The 25,083-nt window shown below is 38.9% G+C and overlaps 1 protein-coding gene across 6 annotated transcripts in view; it reads left to right on the top strand.

Annotated features, from left to right (window-relative positions):
- Positions 1-25,083, top strand: part of PTPRK (protein tyrosine phosphatase receptor type K) — a 546,210-nt gene that overhangs the window by 326,409 nt on the left and 194,718 nt on the right. For all 6 annotated transcript variants that reach the window (XM_067546724.1, XM_067546722.1, XM_067546723.1 and 3 more), the window contains one exon: positions 10,879-11,172. In XM_067546724.1, the coding sequence (XP_067402825.1) occupies positions 10,879-11,172 (294 nt within the window). The remainder of the gene's footprint in view (positions 1-10,878; positions 11,173-25,083) is intronic.

Genomic DNA, 25,083 nt, shown 5'->3' with positions numbered 1-25,083 from the left:
TTTTATGAAATTGCTGTATCATTGAATCGGGGTATGTAGAATCAGCCATTTGCTGACAGGCCTGGGCTAGGGCAGTGCAACAAGAGCCAATAACTCATTAACCTGGAAGGCACCCTATATTAGAACAATGTGATATCTGCAGTTTTGGAGAAACTTTTTCCCAGGTTGTCTGTAAGGGTGATATTGGAGCAAAGGAAAATCCACAGAAGAAAAGAAAGAAAAAAGACATAAGTAGTTAGAGGCTGCTGTTGAAAAGGGCTAAGGGGGAGCATTCTGATCGCCTAACCTGAACAAGCAAAAGGGAGCTTGTTGCAGGAGTCAGAGGAGAGCCCCTGACAGGGAAGAGACGACTAGGGCCACCTTTATCCTAAAATGTTTTTCTGCCAGATGTTTTGCTGCCTTACAGTTGTTGAAATTGCTAAGTTGCTAAAGCCATATGTGCACTTGGCTGCTTTTCCTGGTGCAGCACAACCTCACTGCAAGATGCTATGTCAGCAGAAAATGCAGCACACCAAGGGTAGGCAGCTAAGTGGCCACGAACCACCATTTGTCACAACGTCTTGTTGGGGCGATTGGTAGTGCATTGTGAGATGCGAGCACTGTGCTTAGTGACCTATGGGAGTTTGGGGCCAAGTTCCCATAGTTTCCTTTCCTCCATCCCATAATGTTTTTTCCATCCCATAACTTCTGTGATGTTTTTAAAATTCGTACGGTTCCTTGTGCTGGCAGAAATATGGATCCAGCACAGATCAACAGAGTTCTCACCTCTGTTTTGGAGGTAGGGCCTGCCATTCTTCTGTACTGGTGGAATTTTGGGGACTACCACTGCAACAACGGTCGGTGGTGCCGCCATGAAGATGAGACAGGACACACCAAAGAGAATGAATGGATGATGTCAGACAGTGCATGAAGATTGTTTAGTGTTGCAGGCATTCATTGACCAGGCTCCATGTGGTAGAGTGGCATTTCTGGGCCTGAGAAACAGGCAGTGACTAGTGGGTTCATATTGTGGTGCACATCTGGGATGTTCAGCAGTGGCTGCAGAACTTTCAGCCAGCCAGCCACATCCTAGATCTGTGTGCTGAGCTCATCTCTGTCATTGAGCACTGAGAAATCAGAATGAGAACTACTTTGATAGTGGAAAAGTGGGTGGGAATCACGCTTTGGAAGCGTGCCCATACAGCTGTCCATACAGGTGGGTAATCAGTTTGGGGTTGAAAATCCACAGTGGAGGCAGTTGTCAGCCAGGTGTGCATGTCCATTAAGCATCCCCTGCTGCACAGGATTGTATTTCTGGGCAATTTGCACAGAAATAGTAGAGGAGTTTGAAGCCATGGGCTTACTGAACTGAGGTGGGTGATAGACCACATGTCCCAATTATGCAAGCACTTCCCAGCCTTGCCACTGAGTACATAAATACTTGTCCATAATTATGAAAGTGCTGGTGGAACACCAGGGTCATTTCACTGAGATTAACATTGTCTGTTGAGGAAAGGTGCATGATGTGAACATCTTTAGGAATACTGGATTTTTCAACAGATGCAAGCTGGGCGTTTCTTCTCAGACTGGCACATTCACACTGGTGATGGGATTGAAATACCAGTAGTGATTCTGGGGGACCTAACCTACCCTTTGCTTCCCTAGCTCATGAAGCCGTACACTGCAAACAAAGATTTAACTGCCATCTGAGCAGGTGCAGGTTGGATGACTCGGAATGTGCGTTTGGTAGATTGAAAAGAGTGCCAGCAATGCCTCTTGACTAGGGTGGATCTCAGGGAGGCACATATTCCCATTGTCATTGTTGCATATTGTGCATTACATAATATTTGAGAAGCAAAGGGTGGGGGAAACACTGCCAGAAAAATGGCAGGGTGAAGTGGACAGACTGGCGGCTGATTTTAAGCAGCCAGGCACCAGAGCAATTACCAGAGTCCATTGGGGTGCTTAAAAGATAATTTTAACAGGGTGCTGTGTGGCTGACGGAGGCCTTAAAAGATTATTATAGCAGCGTGCTGTAGTACTGGCGGCTGGGTATTCCCCATCCAGACACTACCTGGAAACAGATATTTACCTCCTCATTGTGGTGGACAAAACCACATTGCATGATGACAGGAGTGCCTTTCGCAGCCCCGCAGCCAATGTTATCGTTGGATTCAGATGCCTCGAAGCTTGGAAGGGACAGAGATGAGCTAGCATTGCATATCAATGTCAGGGAACTCAGAGCCATTCGACTAGTCTATGAAGTGTTCCTGCCTCAGCTCTCCAACAAGGTCGTTCAAGTACTCATGGACAATACAGCTTTGATGTAGTACATCAGCAGACAAAGGGAAGCACGATCTCTGGTCCTTTGTCAGGAGGCCTTACGCCTGTGAAATTTCTGGGCAAGCCACAACATTCACCTAGAACCGGTGCACCTTCCTGGGGTCAGGAATACATTAGCGGACCACCTCAGCAGATCCTTTTGCTCTCACCGTGAGTGGTTGTTGTACCCAGAGCTGGTCAGTCTGATCTTCCAGAGCTGGGGCACTCCCTGAGTGGGCCTCTTCACTACTTGGTGGAACAGGAAGTACAATCAGTTCTATTCCCTGCAGAGGCCTGGAAAGGCTCTTCCCATTGGTATAGGACCCAGTCCCTCAATGGGATCTGAACCTTGCCCTCTCCAGGCTCATTGGGCCACCCTTTTGAGCCCTTAGCTTCTTGTTCTCTTATACACCTATCGTAGAACGTCGCGTTCCTGGTGGCAGTCATGTCAGCGAGGCAAATCTCAGAGATTAAGGCTTTAATCTCAGAACCCCCTTACAGAATATTCTACATGTACAAGGTCCAACTATGACTCACCCGGCTTTCCTGTCAAAGGTGATATCCCACTTCTATGTCAACCAAAACATTTTTCTTCCAGTTTTCTTTCCAAAACATCACCGTTCCAGCGAGAAGAGACATCTACACCATCTTGACGTTAGGAGAGCCTTAGCCTTCTACATCAAGAGGACTAAGCCCTTCTGTCAATCCAGGCCACTTTCCATTGCGATTGTCAACCAGATGAAAAGCAGCTGGTGTCATCCCAGCGAATCTCAGCATGGATCACAGCCTGTATTTGAGCCTGCTACAGACAGGTGGGAGTCGCTCCTCCAGCATCCCTGACGGCCCACTCAACAAGGGCCCAGGCATCAGCAGCAACCTTCCTAGCTTAGGTCCCAATACAAGACATCTGAACAGCTGCCACATGGTAATCAGTTCATACTTTCACGTCCCACTACACCATCGCATAGCAGGCCTGGAACGATGCTGGTTTTGCAGAGCAGTGTTACAAATTACACATCTATGAACTCCGGGGATACTGCTAGTCAGTCACCTAATTGAGAATGGACATGAGCAAGCACTCAAAGAAGAAAGAACGGTTACTTACCTCGTAACTGTTGTTCTTCGAGATGTGTTGCTCATGTCCATTCCACAACCCACCCTCCTTCCCCGCAGTCGGAGTTCTGGCAAGAAGGAACTGAGAGGGAGGGGGGCCGGCAGCACCCTGTCGCCGAGTGCATACGCGTGGAGCTGCAGAGGGCACTAGAGCCAGCCCTACGGATACTACTAGGGGGAAAATTTCCAGCACCAGTGCATGTGGTGCACATACACTTAATTGAGAATGGACATGAGCAACACTTCTCAAAGAACAGCATTTATGAGTTAAGTAACCGTTCTGTCTTATTAGTTTGCATAGATGTGTATCTCTCTGATACTTTGTCTTTGAGTAAAGAATGATTGGTTAGGAAGTTTTCTACAAAGTCTGTATGTTTCTTGTTTCAACTATCATGTGTCTTCAAAGGACCAAAGTATAAACTAGAGTTCCCATGAAAGGGAACGCAGCCAGGCAAGGGTCTTTTGAGCAGTATATCAAGGGATATTTATATATATATAATAAATGCATGAGAATTCTTTTGTTTTGGCCTGTTAATGTTGCCTTGATAAAACTTTAGTTTATAGACTCTCTTCTGTGTATCTTTATCCAATGGTAATTTACCAATCTCAGAAAGCAACATGCTTCTTGATGTATTGGTCTCAACAATATAAAACAGAGTAGTGACATCTTATTTTATGTTTATCCTAACGTAGGCTGGGATTCTTTAAGGAGCTTAATAGAGTTAGGTGCTCAGTTCCCATTGACAAACTGCTCTTTGTATAATCTTCTTGAAATTTAATTTTTTTAAATGAGCCTTCCCCTTCTAACATCCCCTTCACCTTCCCCCCCCACACACACACTTTCTACCTCACACCTGCAAGTCCCAGAGGCAGTCTGACACCACTGCTCCTTAATTGGCTACAAGAGCTTCTGTTCAGTGCTCCTTACTGTAATTCCCCCAGGAGACGCCACAACCCCATCTGTGCGCGCACACACCTCTAGCTCCTCCTGACACTGGGAGAATGAGTTGTTTAGGCACAGCTACATCAGTTTCTCTTTCAGCAATTTAGAGCCCTGCCAATGTGTGTTTCAAGTAGTTATAAAGCTGATGGCAAATTGCTTTGTTCAGTATCAGTTAGTTTTCTTCCATCAGTACAAAGCTTTCTAGACAAAAATTACATTGCTGGAAATAATGAATGAAATGTTTTCTATTAAGCTTTAATATTTTATTTCACTGGTAGAACAGGAGCACTTAAAAACAAATATTTTTGCTGAAAATTTCTGTATGGCTTTTAATGTCCACATTTTCTATTGTTTAAGGCCGGAAGGGACCATTAGATCGTCTAGTTTGACCACCAGCATAACACAGGACATTAAATTTCACCATTTGCCCCTGTATTGAGCCCAATGGCATCTCTGATTAAAGCATATCTCTCAGAAAGGCAGCCAGTCTTGATCTGAAGACATCAAAAAATGGAGAATCCACCAGTTCCCTTGAGAACTCGTTTCAATGGTTAATCACTCTCACTGTTAAAAACTTGTGACTTATTTCTCATCTGAATTTGTCTGGCTTTAGCTTTCAGCTATTGGTTCTTATTATGCCTTTTTTGCTAGATTAAAGAGCCCTTTAGTATATAGGATTTTCTCTTTTGGGAAAAGGAATGTATACACCATAATCAAGTCATTTCTCAATCTTTTTTTTTTTTTTTTTGATAATCTAAACATATTGAACTCTTTAAGTCTCTCACGGTAAGGTATTTTCTCCAGCCCTCAAATAATTTTTGTGACTCTTTTCTGTACCTTCTCCATTTTTTCAACATCCAAAATGTTTTGGGGAGCAGTCCAGACCAATGTGGGTAATCCTGGGTGCTTTAAACACCCTGCTGCTGTAGCTCACAATCTTGACACCAACAACCAGCAGACAAAATGCAGTATCCTGAGTGTTGGTATGCTGTGCAGCCTTGGTTCAGTGCTTCTGAGCTCAGTAGCATATCTCTGCAGTTATCTTTATCTACAAAATTTATAATCTTATCAAAAAATGAAATCAGGTTTGTCAAGATCTGGAATGAATTATACTCCCATCCTTTAATTCTTTATTAATTGAATTCCATATAAGCATTTCCATTATTTTGCCTGGAATTGATATCCAGCTAACCAGCCTGTAATTAGCTAGGTCATCCTGCATACCCTTTTTGAATATTGGCACAATATTATGCGTTTTGAATATTTTAAACATACTGATGCTGCAGGTTGCAATGTCATTATATTAGGAACATAAGAGACGTTGCTTTGGAATTTTGGTTTTTGTTGTTTGTGATAATGAGCCCAGTTATTCAAATGGAAGAGTAAGTATTCAAAGCTACAGGAGTGCCTAAAAAGCATGTGATTGGATTAAAAAAATGTGATTTTAAAAATAAGTGTTGGATTTCTTTTTAATGTGCCTTTTTGGTTTTTGTATGTTTCAAATGCATGCAGGCCACGATTTCAAGTTTTGATGTTTTTCCTGGAACCGTAAGGTCTGAAAACTTGTTTTTAAATATATTTAATGCTGAACTTCTCATGTAATCACCTGACTGAGAGCTGGGGCTTTCAGTAAAACCTCAAATACTGTAAGAATTATGAAAAAATAATAAAAATTGGCAACACTGTTTTTGCAAATTGCTACCACTAACATAAATGTTACCTTAACTCTCCTGCTTCACCCAAAGTTTGGGCATATGTTCTGTACTGGATGGGAAATGTGGGGCTGATATATAATATGTACATGTGGATTGTGTGAGTGATATAATGTAGTAAAGAACATACAAGTGGACTGGGTAAATAATGTTGAATAATGTAGTAGTATTGTTGTAGTATGTACTGCCAGCACGTATGTTTTAGTTTTATAATACCATTTATGATACTAAAATCATGAGTAATTTTCCTGGTTGCATATTTTGCCTATGATACATAATTAATTGTTAACACACAATGTGTAACATTAAGGATGTGACGCAACCATTTAATAGCAAGAACATTCATCATTAAAGTTGATGCTTCATGCTTACTCTGTTCAGTGGTGCCTAAATATCTCAGTGCATTTAATGCATAATGTCATTCAAATACTGATTTGAACATACTGATTTGCTAATCAGATAGGCAAAGTGGAGATGTCATACTTATCACGTGTCAGTCTTAATTTTTGATTAATTTAGCTTCAGACATTTTGAGCTGGTCAAATACTGCAAGACATTATGCATGAACATTCACATTTTAATTGTTTTAGAAGTTTGTGCTGCTTTTATGTTTTGCAGATATTCTAGCAGCCAGGTTCACTGGGAGCAATGTTCAACAAAATGGCTGAGTTTAAGCAATAGTGCACAATATGGAAAGCTAATCCTTCGTTCATAAATGAAAGTATTCACTCCTGATTCTTAGATTTGCATACACCACAGAAGGGAAAGAAACTACCATCTATGACCTATGTGAAAAGTTTGGAATTTATGTTACAAATATCTACTCAAAGCAGTGATCACATTGAATAGCTCATGAACAATCCCGAGGTTGAAATATTTTTGCATAAAAATTATGTAAGATTGAACACATTTGTGGTTTCATGGAAATTTCAAGACTAAAGTTTAAATTCAATGAAAAAATTGTTTGCTGTGAAAAGTTTGCATCTCTTTGGCCATAAGAATGGCTATACCCAATCAGACCAAAGGTTAATTTAGTCTAGTATCTTGTCTCTGACAGTGTCAAATGCCAGTTGCTTAAGAGGGAATGAACAGAACGGGGCAATTTCATCATCCAGTCCTGACTTCTGGCAGTTGGAGGTTTAGGGACATCCACAGCATGGGGATGCATGCCTGATCATCATGGCTAATAGCCATTGGTGGATCTATCCTCCATGAATTTATCTAATTATTTTTTAAACCCATTTATACTTTTGGCCTTCACCACATCCAATGGCAGTGAGTTTCACAGGTTGACTGTGTGGTGTGTGAAGAAGTACTTCCTTTTGTTTGTTTTAAACTTGCTGCCTGTTAATTTTATTGGATGACCCATAGTTCTTGTGTTACGTGAAGGGGTAAATAACACTTCCTCATTCACATTCTCCATACCTTTCACAATTTTATAGCCCTCTATTATATCTACCCTTTAGTCATCTCTTTTATAAGTTGAACAGTCTCAGACTTTTTAACCTCTCCTTGTATGGAAGCTTTTCCATACCCCTAATCATTTTCATTGCCATTGTCTGTACCTTTTGTAGATATGTCTATTTTTATATCTTTTTTAGATATGGCACCCAGAACTGCGCACAATATTCAGGGTGTGGGTGTATCATGGATTTTATATTGTGGCATTATGATACTTTCTGTTTTATTATTTATTGCTTACCTAATGGCTCCTAATATTCTGCTAGATTTTTTAGACTGCCACTGCACATTGAGCAGATGTTTTAAGGAACTATCCATTATGGCTCCAAGCTTTTTCTCTTTAGTGGTAACAGTTAATTTATACCCCATCATTTTGTATTTTAGTTGGGATTATTTTTTCCAGTGTGCATTACTTTACAAGTGTATGTAAATGGGTGCTTATGTCATTTGAATTTTTTCATAATTTCTCAGATGTGACAATTAAATAATTATTAATTCTGAGATATCAATCACAAATTGAACGATCAATCTTTTTCCTCTTTAAATATTGTATTTACTTCTGGATAAATTCTTGTATGCTTCAACCCAGAGTGAACTTTTTTGACAGGGTAACTTGGTTTGGGATCCCCTCTTGCTTACTGCCTTTATTTCTTTCTATAGCCTGAAAGGCTTTGCATTTGGACCGACCTTCTTTCCAGCTCCCTTGGCAAGAGATTGTTCTTTATTGTATAGGAATTGGACCACTTGAATAGAAAACCACATACTCCCTTATCCTGCAGGATCACTGAACCGTGTGCTGATTTATTCAGTGCCTCCAACCTGAGAGCCCATCGTTCGGGTTGTCTTGTATACATCTGATAGTGTAATGAAAATGGTATCACAACATTATAATGACCATAACACATCCACTAATTGTTAGTGTTATTTTTCAAGCCGTAAAAATTTCAGGTTACTAGATCTATAAAAGGAGATTATACCATTTGAAATGATAATTGGGGAATATTTGATAGATCTTGTTATAGAATAATGAATGAGAATCATTAATAGTAAGTTAATTGGGTAACATCAGAAAAGTTTATCTGCTATATTGGGATTGCATGCTTCAGTTGACGCTTAGTGTACTTTAGGGATTTTTGGTTGCACCACACCTCTGGGTCTGATAGTGTATTGTGTTATGAAGAATATTAATGCTGCTGCAGAACAATTACTTGTTCATTTGCTAACTGATTAAAATTCATGCATAATTTATTGATACGGGAAGAGACTTTATAAATAAGTCTTTGTCCTCAAGAGCTTAAAAACAAAATGCTTATGCTAATGTAAGAATACACTTTACATCCAACATAAAAATTTAATATGCAGTGGTATATTAGTCTCATTAATGCATAGTTTCACTTGTAATAATCATGCTGTTACTCAAAGTATATATTTCTAAACATAGCTTCACTTTGTAGAGGTTCAGAACTCAGATTTGGTGGTGTATCATTCTCCTCAATGTTTATGTTGATTTCTATAAGACTGACCTTAGAATTCATTAGTTTGACATTTAATATGCTAGTTCCACAGGAAATGAACTCCCATCATTAAGCTATGCTACACCACTGAGGTTTGATTCAGGTAAAGATCCAAAGTAGTTTATGCATAGTTTCTGCCAGAAAATCAGGGGAGGGGGGAGAATTAAATGAATAATTAGTTCAGAAACTTGAGATTCCTCACTGTCTTGAACTAAACTGTGTAGCACTTGTGAACATCACTGAATCAGTCCTAAGTCTGTCACGGAGGGTGAATGAAAAGAATTCCAGCTGTTCCCATTATGAGATTTCATGGATTCATATGATAGCACAATTTTCAAATTGTGTAACATGATATCAGTGGTTGGGGTTGCAGCCCTTTTACAGAAGCTCATGGGAAATCCCTCCTGGCAAAATTTTATAAATACTTGTTATTAGGGCAATCTGATCCTTTTTAAAAGTGGCAAATATGCTGTTCCAGAAGAATATCTCGTAGCTGCAGCATAGTGTCATCTCTGGCAGGGATGCTGAAGGGCAAAGAAATTTCACCCCAAATTTCACTTTGAAATGATGGTAAAATTGAACAAAGGGTTCTGGGAAGCATCTGATATCCTGTCCAGGTCATCATTGTTCTGAGTAAGCACAGGGAGATGATTTATTGACTAAGAATTTTTACATAGTAACTTTTCAAAGGTAGAGTCACACTTGTAACTACTCCGTTTTCTTAAAGATGTGGTGTTTTCTTTTTGGGGGAGGAGAGAGGGTGGTAATAGGGTGGGGCTAGCTTTATTTTTTAAGCACTTACCACCAGATGTCTCTACCTGCTTGGAGTTGCTTTGTTGTTGGTTCTGCACTGCTGCTGTGTGAAACCCCTGTGAGAATTGAATTTACCATTGTTGCCTAATTAACTGAAACAAATTAGCCGAAATATGTGCCATCTGGAATGAAAATGAACTTTCCGTATTTATCAGTGGATTCATTTTATTAGAAAAGTACGTGTTGCTTTGATTGTTTCTTAAAATAAATCACTTCTAGGCTATGTGCTACTCTAGGTAGAAATTTCATAGATTTTTTTCCTCCTGCCTTTTCAGTCCCCTGTTGCTAACTTTCACTTTACAGCTTTGTTAAAAATATATTAAATTTGGGGTTTTTTGCATTGTGGATCCATTTCAGATATATGTATTTTTAATGCCAGGATAAGTTATTTGATTGAGGAACTATAAATAATTCCATATATTGTTATAAATCTTTTACGTTATCACCTTCCAGTCAGCATTGCTCAGTTCTAAAGGTTCTGAATGGCTTTGATGTATTTCCATATTGCCACCTTATGCTGCATTATGTAGGTATGAAATGGACTGCAGTGTTTTTTGGGTTTTTTTTTCTTTTTTGGAGATGTTCTCAAGGGGGCAATGGAACGTGACATTGCAACTATTTCTGTAGGAATTGTTCATAGCTTCTCTCAATAAAATGAAATGAATTGGTTTTGAAATTCCAATTTTTTTGTTTTACAAAATACGTGAATTATTATGAAGTAATATACAATAATTCAGGAAATGTTACCAGATAAGGATCTTATAAAGTAGTAGAGCCCCGGAGCCAGAATTTTAGATGGAATAAATATAGTTCATTGAGTGGAGCTACACTGAACTACATTGACCAGTTGAGAATATAGTCTACTGTTCATAAAGCTGTATTGCTTTGGCTTTGCTACTCAGTTCTGGCATGGAAGACACTTCTCCTTGTTGAGAGAGGCCTTCAGCTGTACATATATTAATATATCATGAACTTTGCTAGTATTTGTTTTATTCACTGTGTATTTTTTAATTTCTTACAGAACCACCTCGACCAATAGCACCCCCCCAGTTGCTTGGTGTTGGGCCTACATACTTGCTGATTCAGCTGAATGCTAATTCCATAATTGGTGATGGGCCTATAATTCTGAAAGAAGTGGAGTATCGGATGACGTCTGGGACCTGGACAGAAACCCATGCTGTAAATGCACCAACTTATAAGCTGTGGCACTTAGACCCAGACACTGAGTATGAAATTCGAGTCCTCCTTACTAGGCCTGGAGAAGGAGGAACCGGCCAGCCAGGGCCACCACTTATCACCAGAACCAAATGTGCAGGTGAGGTCTGATTTATGTATTTATTTATTTATTTATTTATTTATTGCCAGTTTGTGTTCATTGTAATGATGATGGTGTTGAGAAATGGTTCATCTTTCCCTGGCAACCCAAAGGTCTGAAAGTTGTTTGTGCCACTTTGTTGGGGTTACCTTACCTAAGCTTCCATTCGTTGACTATGGGAGCTAGGAAGCTGTGATCAAATGTCTGAATGCATATAGTTAAATCAAAGGAGACTGTAAAGGAGGTGTGTTAAGGAGCTCAGGAAAGGTAAAACAATAATCTAGATAGCCTCTCTAGTCTGAGCTTCAGTGGAGTTAAGACAACAATGGCTGGGCCATCAATTGGTTCGAGAATTTACCTAGTTGGCTTCATGGAGGTTAGGGTGTCTTAGTCTCCCAAGGCTAAGCCTGCGATTAAGAGGCCAGTTAACACAATGCCCTGGCAGAAGGGAAGTGAGCTGAGAGAGGCTGGCCAGGATGTGTCAGGGAAAAGGCTGACAAGTCTGACTGTGAGACTTCATGTAACAAAAAAGCTGGCAAACATGTTATTTAAAATTACTTAAAAATATAGTAAGAAAAGGCAGCCACATTGCTTAATTTCAAGTCTTCTATATTTTATAGTGGTGCAGTGCTAGAATGAAATCTTCATTCACAAATTAGCCCTGGATTCCGACTGGACATTTTATTTTAATGCTCATCTTAGTATGTGTGATCGTTCTGTTCAGTTACTCTGGAGAAAAAACAGCCCCAGAGTTAGGAGCTAATGTCATAAGTGTCCTCCACTTGACCAGGTCAGTGAGCTTGCATTCCAGTAAATTAGACCATCTGTACGGATACTCTTGAAACTAAACACTGCATTTCTTAGGAGCTGAAGCACTCTGCTCATTTAATCCCCTAAACAAACAAGCTCTCCGCCTAGAGCAATTCTGAAACTGCAGGCAATTTTGAAATTTGAAATAGGTGATCTTATTTCTAATTTAGTATATAGCTCTCTTGAAAAGTGAAAGGATTCTATCTCAGGTCAGATAACAGCCTTTGAAATCTAGTCTAGATTAAGTCTCAATTCAATTCTCTTAAATATTTAGACGTTGTTCTAAAAATATAGTGTAGAAATTTGAAGCAGCTTCTCTATTAAGGCAACACAACCTAGAATCTCTTCCCAGACAGCATTTGGTATACTTTTCTGTTCCTAATATATGAAGGACTAAGGCTGCCTAATACGAAAGAGGTCAGAGGCGAGGTCATGGTATATTAGAGGCTTGACATCCCTTTAGCTAGCCAGTTAAGGGAAGCAAAGTGGTGTAACTTTTAAAATATGAAAATATACACATTTATAAAAAATAAAATAGAATATATTCTTGATGAGCCAAATACTGGAATCTGATTTTTGGAATGACTAGATCAAAATAATACTTAAAGTGATAAACATTTGTGCAAATAATAGACTTGAATATTAAAACATCAAAACAATAAGCAATGTGATTTGCAGTGCTTTTAATTCCATGATAGCACAGGTACCTGTTTTTTAAATAAAAGATGACAACTTGAGGCTCTGACAGATTCAGTGACTTCCCAAGGTAAAATAGTGAGTCATTGACAGGATCTGGATTAGAATATGATTTTCAGGTCTTTTCCCCATTCGTCCATCTCCAGTAATGGTGAAGACAGGCATTTCTCTTCCAGGAGGGCTTTCCTTTGGTTTCTGCCACTATGTTGTAGTTTTAAAACTTGCAAAATCAATATAAAATTTATCTGAAATTGTGTGTGTGCGTGTGTGTGTGTATAAAGAAAATACCTTTGATATGATCCTCACCTTTAGAAAGCAAACAATGTTAATATCAAACTCTTTAAAAGAAGATTTAAAAAAACAAGAATAAGGCCAGTAATGAAATAGCAAGCAGTGTGAGATACCCTTTGCTAGTAGTGTTAGTTTGGTGACTGTCAGGCGACTTACTATGCTTTATTATATTCCACTATTAGCGGTGTCTTGTTTTTGGAGAATTCTTCTTTTTGTTTCCGACAAGACTGCTTATTTTTCAGAAAACTATCCGTATTCCCCTTTTCTCAGTTCTGTCTTTCTTTATGTTTTGTTAGCTTCAGGTTCAATTTTGAAACAAATTATAATTGATTACCATGTAATATCAAATACAGAAATAAATGAAATGTCAGTATGAAACTATGAAGCTTTACTGTGTGGATAAGAAACACTCATTACTGAACGTTCATTGGATGGGTTTTAAATGTTTATGTTCTAGGTACCAGTGATAACTAACATTGAATTATCAGTAAGAATATGTTGTTAATATGTTATTGACTCTTTTACCTCAAGAATAAACAATTGCTTTATTTGGGAGGAGATTGAAAATGATTTTTACATGTTGTGGGTTCAGTATTTACAAATGCCATGACATTTCAGAATAATATGTTATTGATCTGTGTTTCACTTCAGAAAATCTTACATTTTTTGCATTTTGAGGTACGATTGCACAAGTTTGAGCATCAAGAATATGTTGTAGTTATCAGGTGGCAAGAGTGGGTAAATGAGCTTTCATGTCTTCTTAATGGGGAGTTAGAACAGTGACCAATGATTTCTGGAGGACTTTTATAAGATGCCAAACAAAATTAATTTTTAATACAGGAAAAATATTTTTTAGTAAAAGTATTGTAAAAAGTTGTTTGTGTAACTGATTTTTCTGGAGCTTAAATTTAGTGATGTCATTATACTGAAAATTTAGATATTTAACCGAATTGCATCCATGTGTGGGCAATTAAAGGTAATACTCAGCAAACAAACATATGATACAACTGAGTATTTTTAAATAACTAAAATGAGACTATGGAACACACTAACCAGAACTTGATTTTCTTTTTTAACTTATCCTCCCTTAGAGTGTGGGTCTAGTCTTGTTTTCATTTTTAAGTGGGTTGTAGCTATTTGCTAAGAACAGTATTTTGTTCCAAGGTGTATTTGGTTAGAGAGAGTTCTAATTACTTGCCTCTGGTGGCTGAGGGCAATTGCCCTCATCTCATTCCTCACAATGCAGCTGAAGTGTGTGATTACTGCAGAATAACTGCACAGTCTGCCCTCATAATGCTCACATAAGCATTTTAAAATAAAAATAAAAGAAAGTGAGATGATGTTTTAATAGGAAGCAATAAGGAAAGAATGTCTTCCTGTGAGATTTTCCTTTCGAGGATAGCATCTGGCATCAGAACAGGGTGTGTGCAATCTGTCTTTCCTGTGGTAGGCTGAAATAAAATATGTTGTATTTTAAAATTGTCCACTTAGCGTGCTTTAGCAATTGTACGTTAGAAGTTGTTCTTTTAAATTGGCTGCTGCTTCGGAGTGACTGTTAATGGCTGAGCTGTATGATTAACTGATATTTTAGTGACAAAGGAGGTCAACAGTTCAGTCTCTCCAGAACTTAATATATCTGTACATTCAGTAGAGCTCCTACTTCACTGAAGTTCAGTGCGGTTTGTGATTTTCAGTAATACATGTAGATTTGTGGAGCAAAGGGAAAATTATCTGATTTTCATTCTAAACACTTTAAGTAAACTTATGTCTGTGGATTTTTTATAAAGCAAGGAAAGGGATGAAGCTTTCCCTTCTGGTTACAGCTTTATCAAAGCTGAAAATGGAAGTATATGTATTGATATTTTACTGTTGTCCAGGATAATTATCAATCATGAAGACTAGTTATCGATGACAATCAGCCTTGAGTCACAAAAACTGTTTTAGATGTTTGGTCAGAAGCCCGATGTTGACTTATGGTTTGGCATTAGTTAAAGGTTCAGGATGAGAGCTGTTTTCCATTCTTTTTTTTTTCTGAATGTGGAGTATTTATTTGTGATTTGCATGTTATTAATTTTGAAAACAGAACATAAAGAATACCAGGACATTGCTGAAGTTCCCAGCAGCAAAAAAGCACACAATGAGAATAAGTAGAAAAAAGAAATAAACTAAAGTTGTGTTTTAGGGTTTTTTTTTTTTTTTTTTCTTCTTCTTTTTTTTTAATTTTTAAAATTAGGTTCCAGAGATCATTTGGGGGCCTAGCTCTTTATGGCCAGCTGGAGAATTAATATGTCATGCTGCTTATTGTTATAAGTAATTTTATGCAGTTTTCAAATAGAGCAATAGGGCCACTAGAAATGTTTAAAAATCACTTGTACTGGAGGCTGACTGGCTGCAGATAGTGATATTTCTCTTACTATTGATTGTCCTGTTGAAAGCTATGTCATGGGACTGCAGATTTTTAGTAGCTGGAACTAGTGAACCTGTCTTGTAGGGTGCAGGAGAATTTGGTAGCTTGGTAGTTCAGGGTGGTGGGCTTCTGACATTCTGAAAAGGGACTGGAGGCAAAATTGGGTACTTGTCAGAAGACCAAGGAAAATTTGGCGATTGAAGGGTCAAGTTGAGGATATTCCTCCTTTTTATTTTGTATAATTCAAGACCTTGTGCCTTTTCCTTTAAGGTTTGTTTATCCATTTGTCCAAAAAGCTAATAAATTACAAGCAAGAGGATAACGCTCAGTATTTTTTTAATCTGATAGAATGTTTTAAAATTCTCTAAGTGACCAGAAAGAGAATATTTACTGTTTTACCTTAAATGCAATCTTAAGGCTTCAAGCAAAATCTTTACCTTTTTTGGTATACTGAAGAAATGAGATACCAAAAAATTAGAAGGCTTATAGTATATGAAGGAGGAACTGTAATCATTTTGAGCATTTTAGTGTAAGCCTGATTTACCATTTTCACATTTCTATTGATATTTAGAGCTTAGACAGTTTATTAGAATAAAATGGTAGACTCACTTGAAATTCTGTCATTGAATTTAGTGAATTTTTACATTTGTCATTGCAGAGAGCCCAATTGCACCAATATTTATAAGTTTCTGTTTGTTTTTACAAGCTTTTTTAGCACCTGTAATTGTTGTTTCTGGGCTTTTTGCCATTTTTGTCATTTAAGATCTCACTATCAGATATCAAACACCATGCACTACTGCAAATTTACCAGTTGGCTGTGTTATGAATTCAGGATTAAGTCAATTCAGAGGATTAGGCAACACATGCATCTTGCAACTCTTTCTGAACATGGTTGGGTTTGTGCTTAATCATGTTTCCTTTGAGACAGAATGCCAGAGTTGCATACTTACTATTGAGAAATCTCTTATCACCAACATCTACAAGCTTAATCTGTTGGTGTCAGACTCTAGCATTCCAATGATCAGCTGGCATATTAAAACAGTACTCTGCGCAGCACTGATTGCCAGTAGATTGGCAGGTAAATTCTATTATTTACCTATACATCCCCTATATGAAGTCATAATAGGCCTACACACACAAATGGGAGAGCCATAAGGAAGGCATATAGCACTGGAGAATAGTAGCACAGCCATCCCGCCTAGCACAACCATCCCACCTATTTAGATGTCAGATCATACGAACAGAACAATGGTATATGTTGGGAAGTAGTTGGCTGAAAGATCTTCAAGGAAAATTCCAGTGGTCATAGGAACATAGTGTTGACTCAGCAGGTAGCTTTACTCCTCGGAATCAGTATTAAACTGATGATCCAAGCATAGTTTTCAACTTATCTTTACTTTGTGTTCTTTGTTGACTGTTGTTATTTCATGGTCTTTGTGGAAGTGGGTTGTCTCTTCACTGATTGAAAACATTCTCAATAGAATGTGTGAATGTACAAATTTCAGTGTAGGCAATTGCATGCTGTTTGCCTGAATTTCCCCTGCAGCTTTATTTAAATTAGATTAACTTTCTGTTCATTTCATGGTTGGTTCTAGAATTTGTGGGTCCGCACAGGAAGATACGTTATACTGTGCCCTGTCCTCCTCCCTCTCCATTTGAAAGGGGGTTGGGAAGGGAGGTATACATAGAACCCACCATGTAAGCTATCAGCTGCTTTTATCTGTCACAAGGCCAAACTATCTCTAGCTGTAATAACCCCTCCCTCCCTCTTGTTGCTGAGGCCCCTTGAACTTAAAGGGGGATACTAGGAGGGTAAAAATCTGCTTAATTTCTTAAATTGGTATATGACTCTGAAGTAATGCTGGGTACCATTGCAGGTGGAGCTGTACCCAGGGGGACAGGAAAGACTTAAGGGACAAGGCATCAGCACTGCAAAAAACAAATTAAAAAGTTGAGGACTTCTTGATCAATTTGGTTAATACTTTAAAAGCTAGGCTGCATATGCATGCTGAGGTGTGTCTACTGGCAGGTCCTGGAATCTCCCTTACACATCCATGCCTTCTTCAGACAGGCTCAGCTTCCCCAACCCCCGTTGTTTTCTTCTGACCCTATGTGCATGAAGTCCCTAGATGCACGGTAGAAACCCTCCCTGTCACTTAGTAGTGACTGAGATAGATAGCTTACGCTTCTGCATCTTCTATTTTTTCCACGTCTAACTTCTGTCCATTGGGAATGGTATGAATCTTGACAGCTCTGCCATAAAACAGCAAAGCTTCGCTGATACCTCCTGGAGAATGATTGGGGGAGAGGATTAGTCCTGAGGTGCTGAACTCCCAAGTGGGAGCAGACTGGGGGATATTAAGCTTGAAAAGCCCAGGCAGGGCCGTGTAGTAAGAGTCAATACAGCTGCTGGGTTGTGGGGAGGAATGGAACCAGTAGCCAATAGCATCCTCTCCAGACCTTGCTAGGATTTTGAGAGGGAGACCAGGAAGATGGGAAGTGGCGGGTTGAAGGAAGGATAATTATCTGGAAAGGTGGGGGCAGAGTCTGTTTCAGTGCTGTTTGAAGTGGGTGTTTGAGTGGGGAGGGACAGGACAGGGGAAGGCTAGTTTATCTACAGCATCGAATATTTCCAACTCAGTGTGCTGCTCTTCTTCAGCCATGGAGCTATGCCAGGTATATGTTGCTGGTCATACCCTTATGTAACCCCCAAGGAGATTACCTAGATTCCTGGGGCTCTGTGTGCTGGTAGCTCAGGGAGGGGGAGTCAAGGCAGACTCAGAGTCTGCCCGGCAACCGATAGGGATGGAGATGCCCCTCCAAGGGAGCTCAGGAAAGGGGAGAGGTCATTTGGGGGCACTCTGGAGCCAGGGCAGAAAGGAGCAAGACTGGCTGTGTGGGAGTTGGTGATGCCAGACCTGCATGCAGGGTTCCTCCTGATAACTGGCCCCTGGGTACTGGAAAGCAAGATCTCTCAGCTTGAGCCCTTCCCGCTCCAAGGAGTGTCTCAGATTGTAGAGCATTGTTGGGAAAATTCCCCCAGCAGGCTCAGTTAGCTTCCAGCTTGCTAGGTGAGAGAGTCACCACATGGCAAGCTCTGCTCTGGTTGCTAGTCTAGGGCCGCGGCTTGCTGTGAGTGTGCCGGGGCGGGAGACTGAAGTTTGGATTTGTGGTGTAGTTTTGTAATCTGCACCTTGAGCCCTGCACCCCTTGGTGTTGAGGGGAAATCCTGGGACCAGAAGCAGCCTGACGCCAGCATGAAGAGGATCCCTGCCTCTGCAGTGACTGAGAAGTCCAGAGTCATCTCTGACCTTGAGGATCATTCCCGGAGCTTGTGAGTGCATCATCTTTTAGTTAGTTAGTTAGTTAGGGAAATTGTTTGGGGAACCCCTACTCCCTGAACAGTGTCCTCAAGCCAGGGAGTAAGGATTTGGGGGATTTTGATCATCTGCTGCCTATTAAAGCTGCAGAGGGACTGACCACCTTGTCCTAATTGTGAGTCTTTTGGGCTGCGCTGAACCCAGTCAGCCACACTGCTAAACCACTGCCCAGAAGATATTGTGGCCACAGGTTATCAAGGGCCCCATCAAAGTATGCGTACCAACGGGACACTAATTTTACAATTGTGACATCAGGTCATGTGACTGGAGATTCTAAGAATAGTGTTTTACCCTGTTATGTTATATTTATCTCCTGTTTAATATAATGGCTGTGTGGAATATATTGTATGTGGTTGTGTTATTCCTTGGGAGTCTCCAACTATCTGGCAAGTAAATAGGACTTATCCTGTGGTTAGCATTTTCTTCCCAAGCTCCCCTGGTGACCCTGCCAGAAAGGAGCAAAGGGGGTGGAGGCACCGCCAATTAAATTCATAGGGGAAAAAAATAAAAGCAGATATATACACCCTGCTGAGTGGGTGGCAGGATCCATAAGAATCCAGGCCTGTTCATCAAAACCTATAAGCAGATTGCATCAAAGAAGGTAACAGGGTGGAGAAGGGCGCTTAGTTGAAGGGAGGCTGATAACGAGTTGTGCATTAATGATCTGATCCAAAGCTGATAGAAGTCAGTGGAAATATTTCCATTAACATCTGTGGGCTTTGCATCAAGCCGAAATTTGTGGCAGAGCTCTATTATCGCAAAAGAACAACAAAGCAAGGTAGAGGAAGAATATGGAAGTGGCTGTGCCAGCCTTAGCCCCTTTACACTCAGCCATGTAAAAGAGGAGCAGAGAGCTGTGTACTCAGCTGGGGAGGAGAAGTGGCTCTTGCAAACTAGCAACACAGGTAAGCTATGGATTGACTCCCACTGATTCCCCCCACACACACCTTTTCGGCGGCCTTTGCCAAAGCAGAGAATGTCAGCAGCATTAGCCTTCAGTGATTTATCAGAAGTGATGTAAGAACAATTTTGAGAGGAGCACTGTTTGCGGCAGAAAAATGTATTGCGGTATATTAATCCAAAGCCTCTACTCCAGCTGTAAAAGAGTGGACGCAGGGAAATAATTCATATTGTACCACTTGAGAAAGCTACGAGAGATATGCCCAAGCCATGTAGCTCAGATCCTGATTATAACTCCTCCAAAGTTTGGTGTTTCAGATTCACAGTTTTGATGTGTGTCTATTTCAAGAGAAAATAACTGCAGGATAAGGTGATGACATCTTGTTGGAAAAATGTGGCTCTCTTAAATAGACTGCCAGTTTTTACTGTTAAATCTTTTATGACAATCATCTATTACTTTGCTTGATACTTCAATTCAATTTGCTTTCATAATTAGGGTCACTTAACATTTTAAATGGTCAGTACCATGGTGATGGATGAAGTGTAAGTACTTGCATAAAATAGAAATAGTTTTTGAAACATGCAGTTTTATAAAACTACCTTTTGTTTAGCTTGTATTTATCATTGCATAAAAATATTTAATTACGTTTATCAATGACTTCTTTCACTGCAGCGCTTAAACACATAGTTTTTCAGAGATCAAGCATTTTGATTTCTCACTCTTACTCTGCAAAGGTTAGCAGAGCAGTGCAGAGCATCAGAGGGAAGGAAAAACAATATAAGGTTTTGTATAAGGATGGAAAAGCAAGACAATACAGAGGAAAGAGAAGTTGCTTAGCTGGATCAGAGTTCCCATTCAGCCACTCTCCCTTTTTTATTTCTGTAAGAAATACTAGAGTAATACTTCTTGTTCCTGCAACCCAAATGGCAGGGTGCCTGTGGATGAGACATGAGTTAACATTGCCTCGCCTCCCCAGATTTAAGGTGTGAAGGGGGTGCATCTGAAAAGCTCCCATCCCTCATTCCTACTGACATTAAGGGTGTGTCTTCACTGCCGCGGCAGCAGGGATCAGTCCCAGAAGTGCTCTCCAGTTGACGCGATTAAACCACCTCCTCATAGCTTGTGTGTCTCCCATCGACTGCTGGTGGCAGTGTAGACCAGGCCTAAGTTTCTTATGGCTCATTTCCGCTGAAGGGGGGTATTTCTGTTTTTTGCACCTTTTTTTAAGTCTAAAATTGCTCTTCTCCCCAGTTCAAACTTGGCCTTCCTCAGGCAGAATAAAATAAATTACATTTTCTCAATATTTTTATATCTCAATACATTTGTCTGTTTTGTATTTGGAGAAAAACCTAGATGATATCCTCCTCATATGATGATGATGAAATTATTTCCATTCCAACAGTAACTAAGAAAGATGTTAAAGCACAACTACTAATATTAAATATCTATTAAATAAGAAGGTTCAGGTAACTTGCATCCAAGAGTTATAAAAGAGCTGGCCAATGGACTATTAATGCCATTAATGTTGATTTTTAATAACTCTTGGGACTCGGGGGATGTTTTAAAAGCCTGAAAGAAAGCTAATGTTGTGTCAGTATTTAAAAGGGTAAATGGGATAACCCAGGTAAAGTCAGCCGGAATTTGATCCTGGGCTATATAATGGAATCGCTAATACAGAATGCAATTAATAAAGAAAGTAATATAAGTAATACCAGTCAACAGGGATTAATTCATGCATTTATAAGTCCAGGAGCGATCATTGTGATCCTCTAATTGAACCTCCTGTGTAACACAGGAAATAGGAGGACTTCCCTGTATTAATTCCATTTTGAATAATAAAATAGCTTTAAATCAAGACTGGATGTTTTTCTGAAAGATTGTCAGTGATGAAGACTCCACTGCAACTGTTGATAAGTTGTTTCAATGGCTACTTATAAAAATGGAACTTGTCAAACAAACTTGATAAAAAGTTCTAGATTACATAAAATTACAAGTTTGATTGATAAAGATAGTATTGTTGCTGTAATATCCTTAGATTTCTCTAAGACATTTGACTTGGTGCCACATGAAATTTTGATTAAGAAACTAGAATGATACAAAATCAATGTGGTACATATTTAATGTATTAAAATCTGGTTAACTAATTGGTCTCAAAAGGTCATTATAAATGGGAAATCAACATTGAAATGATGTGTTTCTAGTAGGGTCCTGCAAGGACAGTTCTTGGGCATGCAGTATTTAATATTTTTATTAATAATCTGGTAGAAAACATAAAATAATCACTAATGAAGTTTTTAGACAACACAAAGACTGGGGGAGTGGTAAATAATGAAGACAGGTCACTGATACAGAATGATATGGATCACTGTTAAAGCTGGGCACAAGTAAACAATGTATGTTTCAATACTGCCAAATGTAAGATCATGTGTCTAGGAACAAAGAATGTTATTCATAATTACAGAATCAGGGACTCTAGCCTGGGAAGCAGTCACTCTGGGGAAAAAAAAAACAAAAAACCTTAAGTTTCATGGGGGATAACAGCTGAACATGAGCTGCCAGCTGATGTTGTGATCAAAAGGGCAAATGAGATCCTTGGATGTATAAACAAGGGAATCTTGAGTAGGAGTAGGGAGTTTGTTACCTCTATATGTGGCATTGGTGGGACTACTGCTGGAATACTGTGTCCAGTTTAGGTGTGCTAAATTCAAGAAGAATTTTGAAAAATTGGAGAGGGTTCAGAGAAAAGCCATCAGAATAATTAAAGGATTGGAAAACATGCCTCATCATGAGACATTGAGTTCCTTAAGTCTATTTACCTTAATAATGAGAGGTTAGGGGGTGGTTTGATCAGTCTATAAGTACCTATATGGGGAAAAGAAACTGAAGAACAGTCTGGCAGACAAAGATATAATTGGATCCGGTGGCTGGAAATTGGAGCTAGATAAATTCAGACTGAAAATGAAGTGCAAATTTTTAACAGCAAGGGTAACTAGCCATTAAAAAAACTTACAGGGGGTTGCAATGGATTCTTCATCTCTGGAAATTTTAAAAGCAAGATTAGATATTTTTCTAAAACATATACCCTAGTTCAACCGCAGCAATTGGAATTGAAGTAGTAATTAATTCAGGTATGTACTCTGGCCTGTGCCATGCAGGATGTTAAACTAGATGATTGCAATAGTCCCTTCTGACCTGAAAAATCTATGAATTATTGTACCATTGAGCTCCTATTCTTAGGATATGTGATCCTTGAAGATGTGATTATCCAGAGAGTTCACAAACAAACTACTTAAAGCTTCAGTCCTGCAGAGATTTATGCATGTGCTTAACTTACACGTTATGATATCAGTGGGATTACTCAAAGTGCTGAGAGTAAAGCATATATGGACGTCTTTGTAGGATTGGGGCCTGAATTCTTTGTTTTGTTTTTTACACTTTCAGCCAATTAACTAATGGTGTCTCTTTGGGAAGAAAGCAAGACCCCTTACCCTCTCCTTAATAGTTTACATTTTGTAAAAGCCTGCCAAATTATATTCTTGAAAGCCTGTCAGATTGGTTCTCAAAAATAAAACTGTCCAGTATCGTTCTACATTTTAGTTCTCCATCTTTTAGAATCAAACTTGACTTTTCGTAGATGAGACCGTTTTCAGGTTGATTAACATGGAATGATGGAAACTTTGGAGAAATTTTAAAATATTGAAAATATAAAACGATCTTCACCTCGCTCTGTGAGAGAAATAAGTATTAGCCCCCTTTTTTGGATAGAGAGCCTGGTTCTAGTCAAGTGACTTCCCCAAAGGGACATATTGATTCAGTGGTAGAGATGGGATTGACACTCAGTTGTTCCTGGTTCAATGTCCCTAGTTCTGTCCTCTAGCCTAACCTACAGCTAAAAAGCATATTACTTGTATTGATTTTTTTGTTGTTGATATCATTGTTTGTATAACTTGTTTCATCCAATATTGACTTTGAAAATTTAATTGTATATGTTTTCCATCCCATATTATTAATTGCTGAAAGTTATTTTATTACTGTTGGAAATCACATGTTTAATTATCCTTACTACTTCAGATGCTGAATCTAACAATACCATAAACTCAAATTTTGTAGTTGGTTACATTTTATGGAGTTGTATATCACAGCAAGGGAAGGGCAATATTACAGTGGCAGATAGTGTCAAAGGACTCACTGCCAAATCAGACTGAAATATCATGGAGAATGATGGCTCTCCAAAGGTAGAATGTGCTGCCCATGTGAAATAAATAAAAATATTATTCCAGTTGCACCAAATCTCAGAAAAATGGTCTTGTGGTTAAGGCACTGGACTGGGACTGCATTCTGCTTTCAATTCCTGACTCTGCCACAGACTTCTTGTGTGACCGTGGCAAGTCACTTAATCTCTCTGTGCCTCAGTTAACATCTATAAAATGGGGATAATAATACATCCTTTCTCCCACCCTTTGTCTGTCCTGTCCATTTAGGTTATAGGCTGTTTAGGGCAGGCAATGGCTCTTACTATGTGCTTGTGTGGTGCCTAATGCAGTGGGACCTGATCTTGGCTTTGACTCTGAGGTGCTACCACAATAAAAATAATAAATGATTAATAAGAATTAGTGCAATTAAAGTCAAAGGAACTACTGGAGAATAACATACTGAATTGTCAGCAATAACTCTGTGTATTGCTGTAATTTGGAACCAAGAAAAATGCATATAGATAAGAATTGTTTTCATTGGCAATAATTGGAAATGGTGTCAAAGGGGAGACCTGAAAGAAACATTTGCAAGGGGTTAGACACATTCAATTTTTAGTGCTGTTTTACTGGTGTGCATATTCAGAACATTTACCCTTTGCAACAAGAAAAAGAAAACAAATGCAATAAATAGTATTTTATAGCAATCAAATCTGTATAACAGTGGTGTTTTCAATAATAATATAAACATTATATTATGTTAAAACATTAACTTTTTTTGCCTTTTTTAATTATATTTATTTTCTGAGTTCCCTCCCATTTTTTTTTAATGAGGGTTAAAGCCTTTTCCTATGAAATAATGATATTGGTCCTATGGGATAATTCCCGGACTAAATAATTTAGCTCTGAATTTTATTAACGTTTAAAATAAATGATAATTCGTGGATTGAGTTTGTGTTGGTGATTCAGTGTTTAGATCTCCAAATCATCAGCTTGAAAGCAGAAGTTCTACTCCTATAATGTAATTCACTATAGGCACTGAAATCAGTTTGTCTCTGGGATGGCTTAAGACCAGCAGAATTCCTGCTTAAAACTGGAAAAGTTTGAGTTGTGATTAGTGATTGCTGTTTTGGCTCCAGCCAATATAAAGAACTTTTGAAAATAATTAAAAGAAACATTTTAGTTTCAAAGATGTATTGTTGAAGATAGACTTGCACAGTTCATACAGGTCACCCA

This window comes from Emydura macquarii, unplaced genomic scaffold (assembly GCF_026122565.2).
Source record: "Emydura macquarii macquarii isolate MOO-44397 ecotype Brisbane River unplaced genomic scaffold, CSIRO-AGI_Emac_v2 contig_1146, whole genome shotgun sequence".
NCBI classification, from domain to species: Eukaryota; Metazoa; Chordata; order Testudines; family Chelidae; genus Emydura; species Emydura macquarii.
Note: the sequence above shows the minus strand (reverse complement) of the source record. Positions and strands in the feature narration are given on the sequence as shown.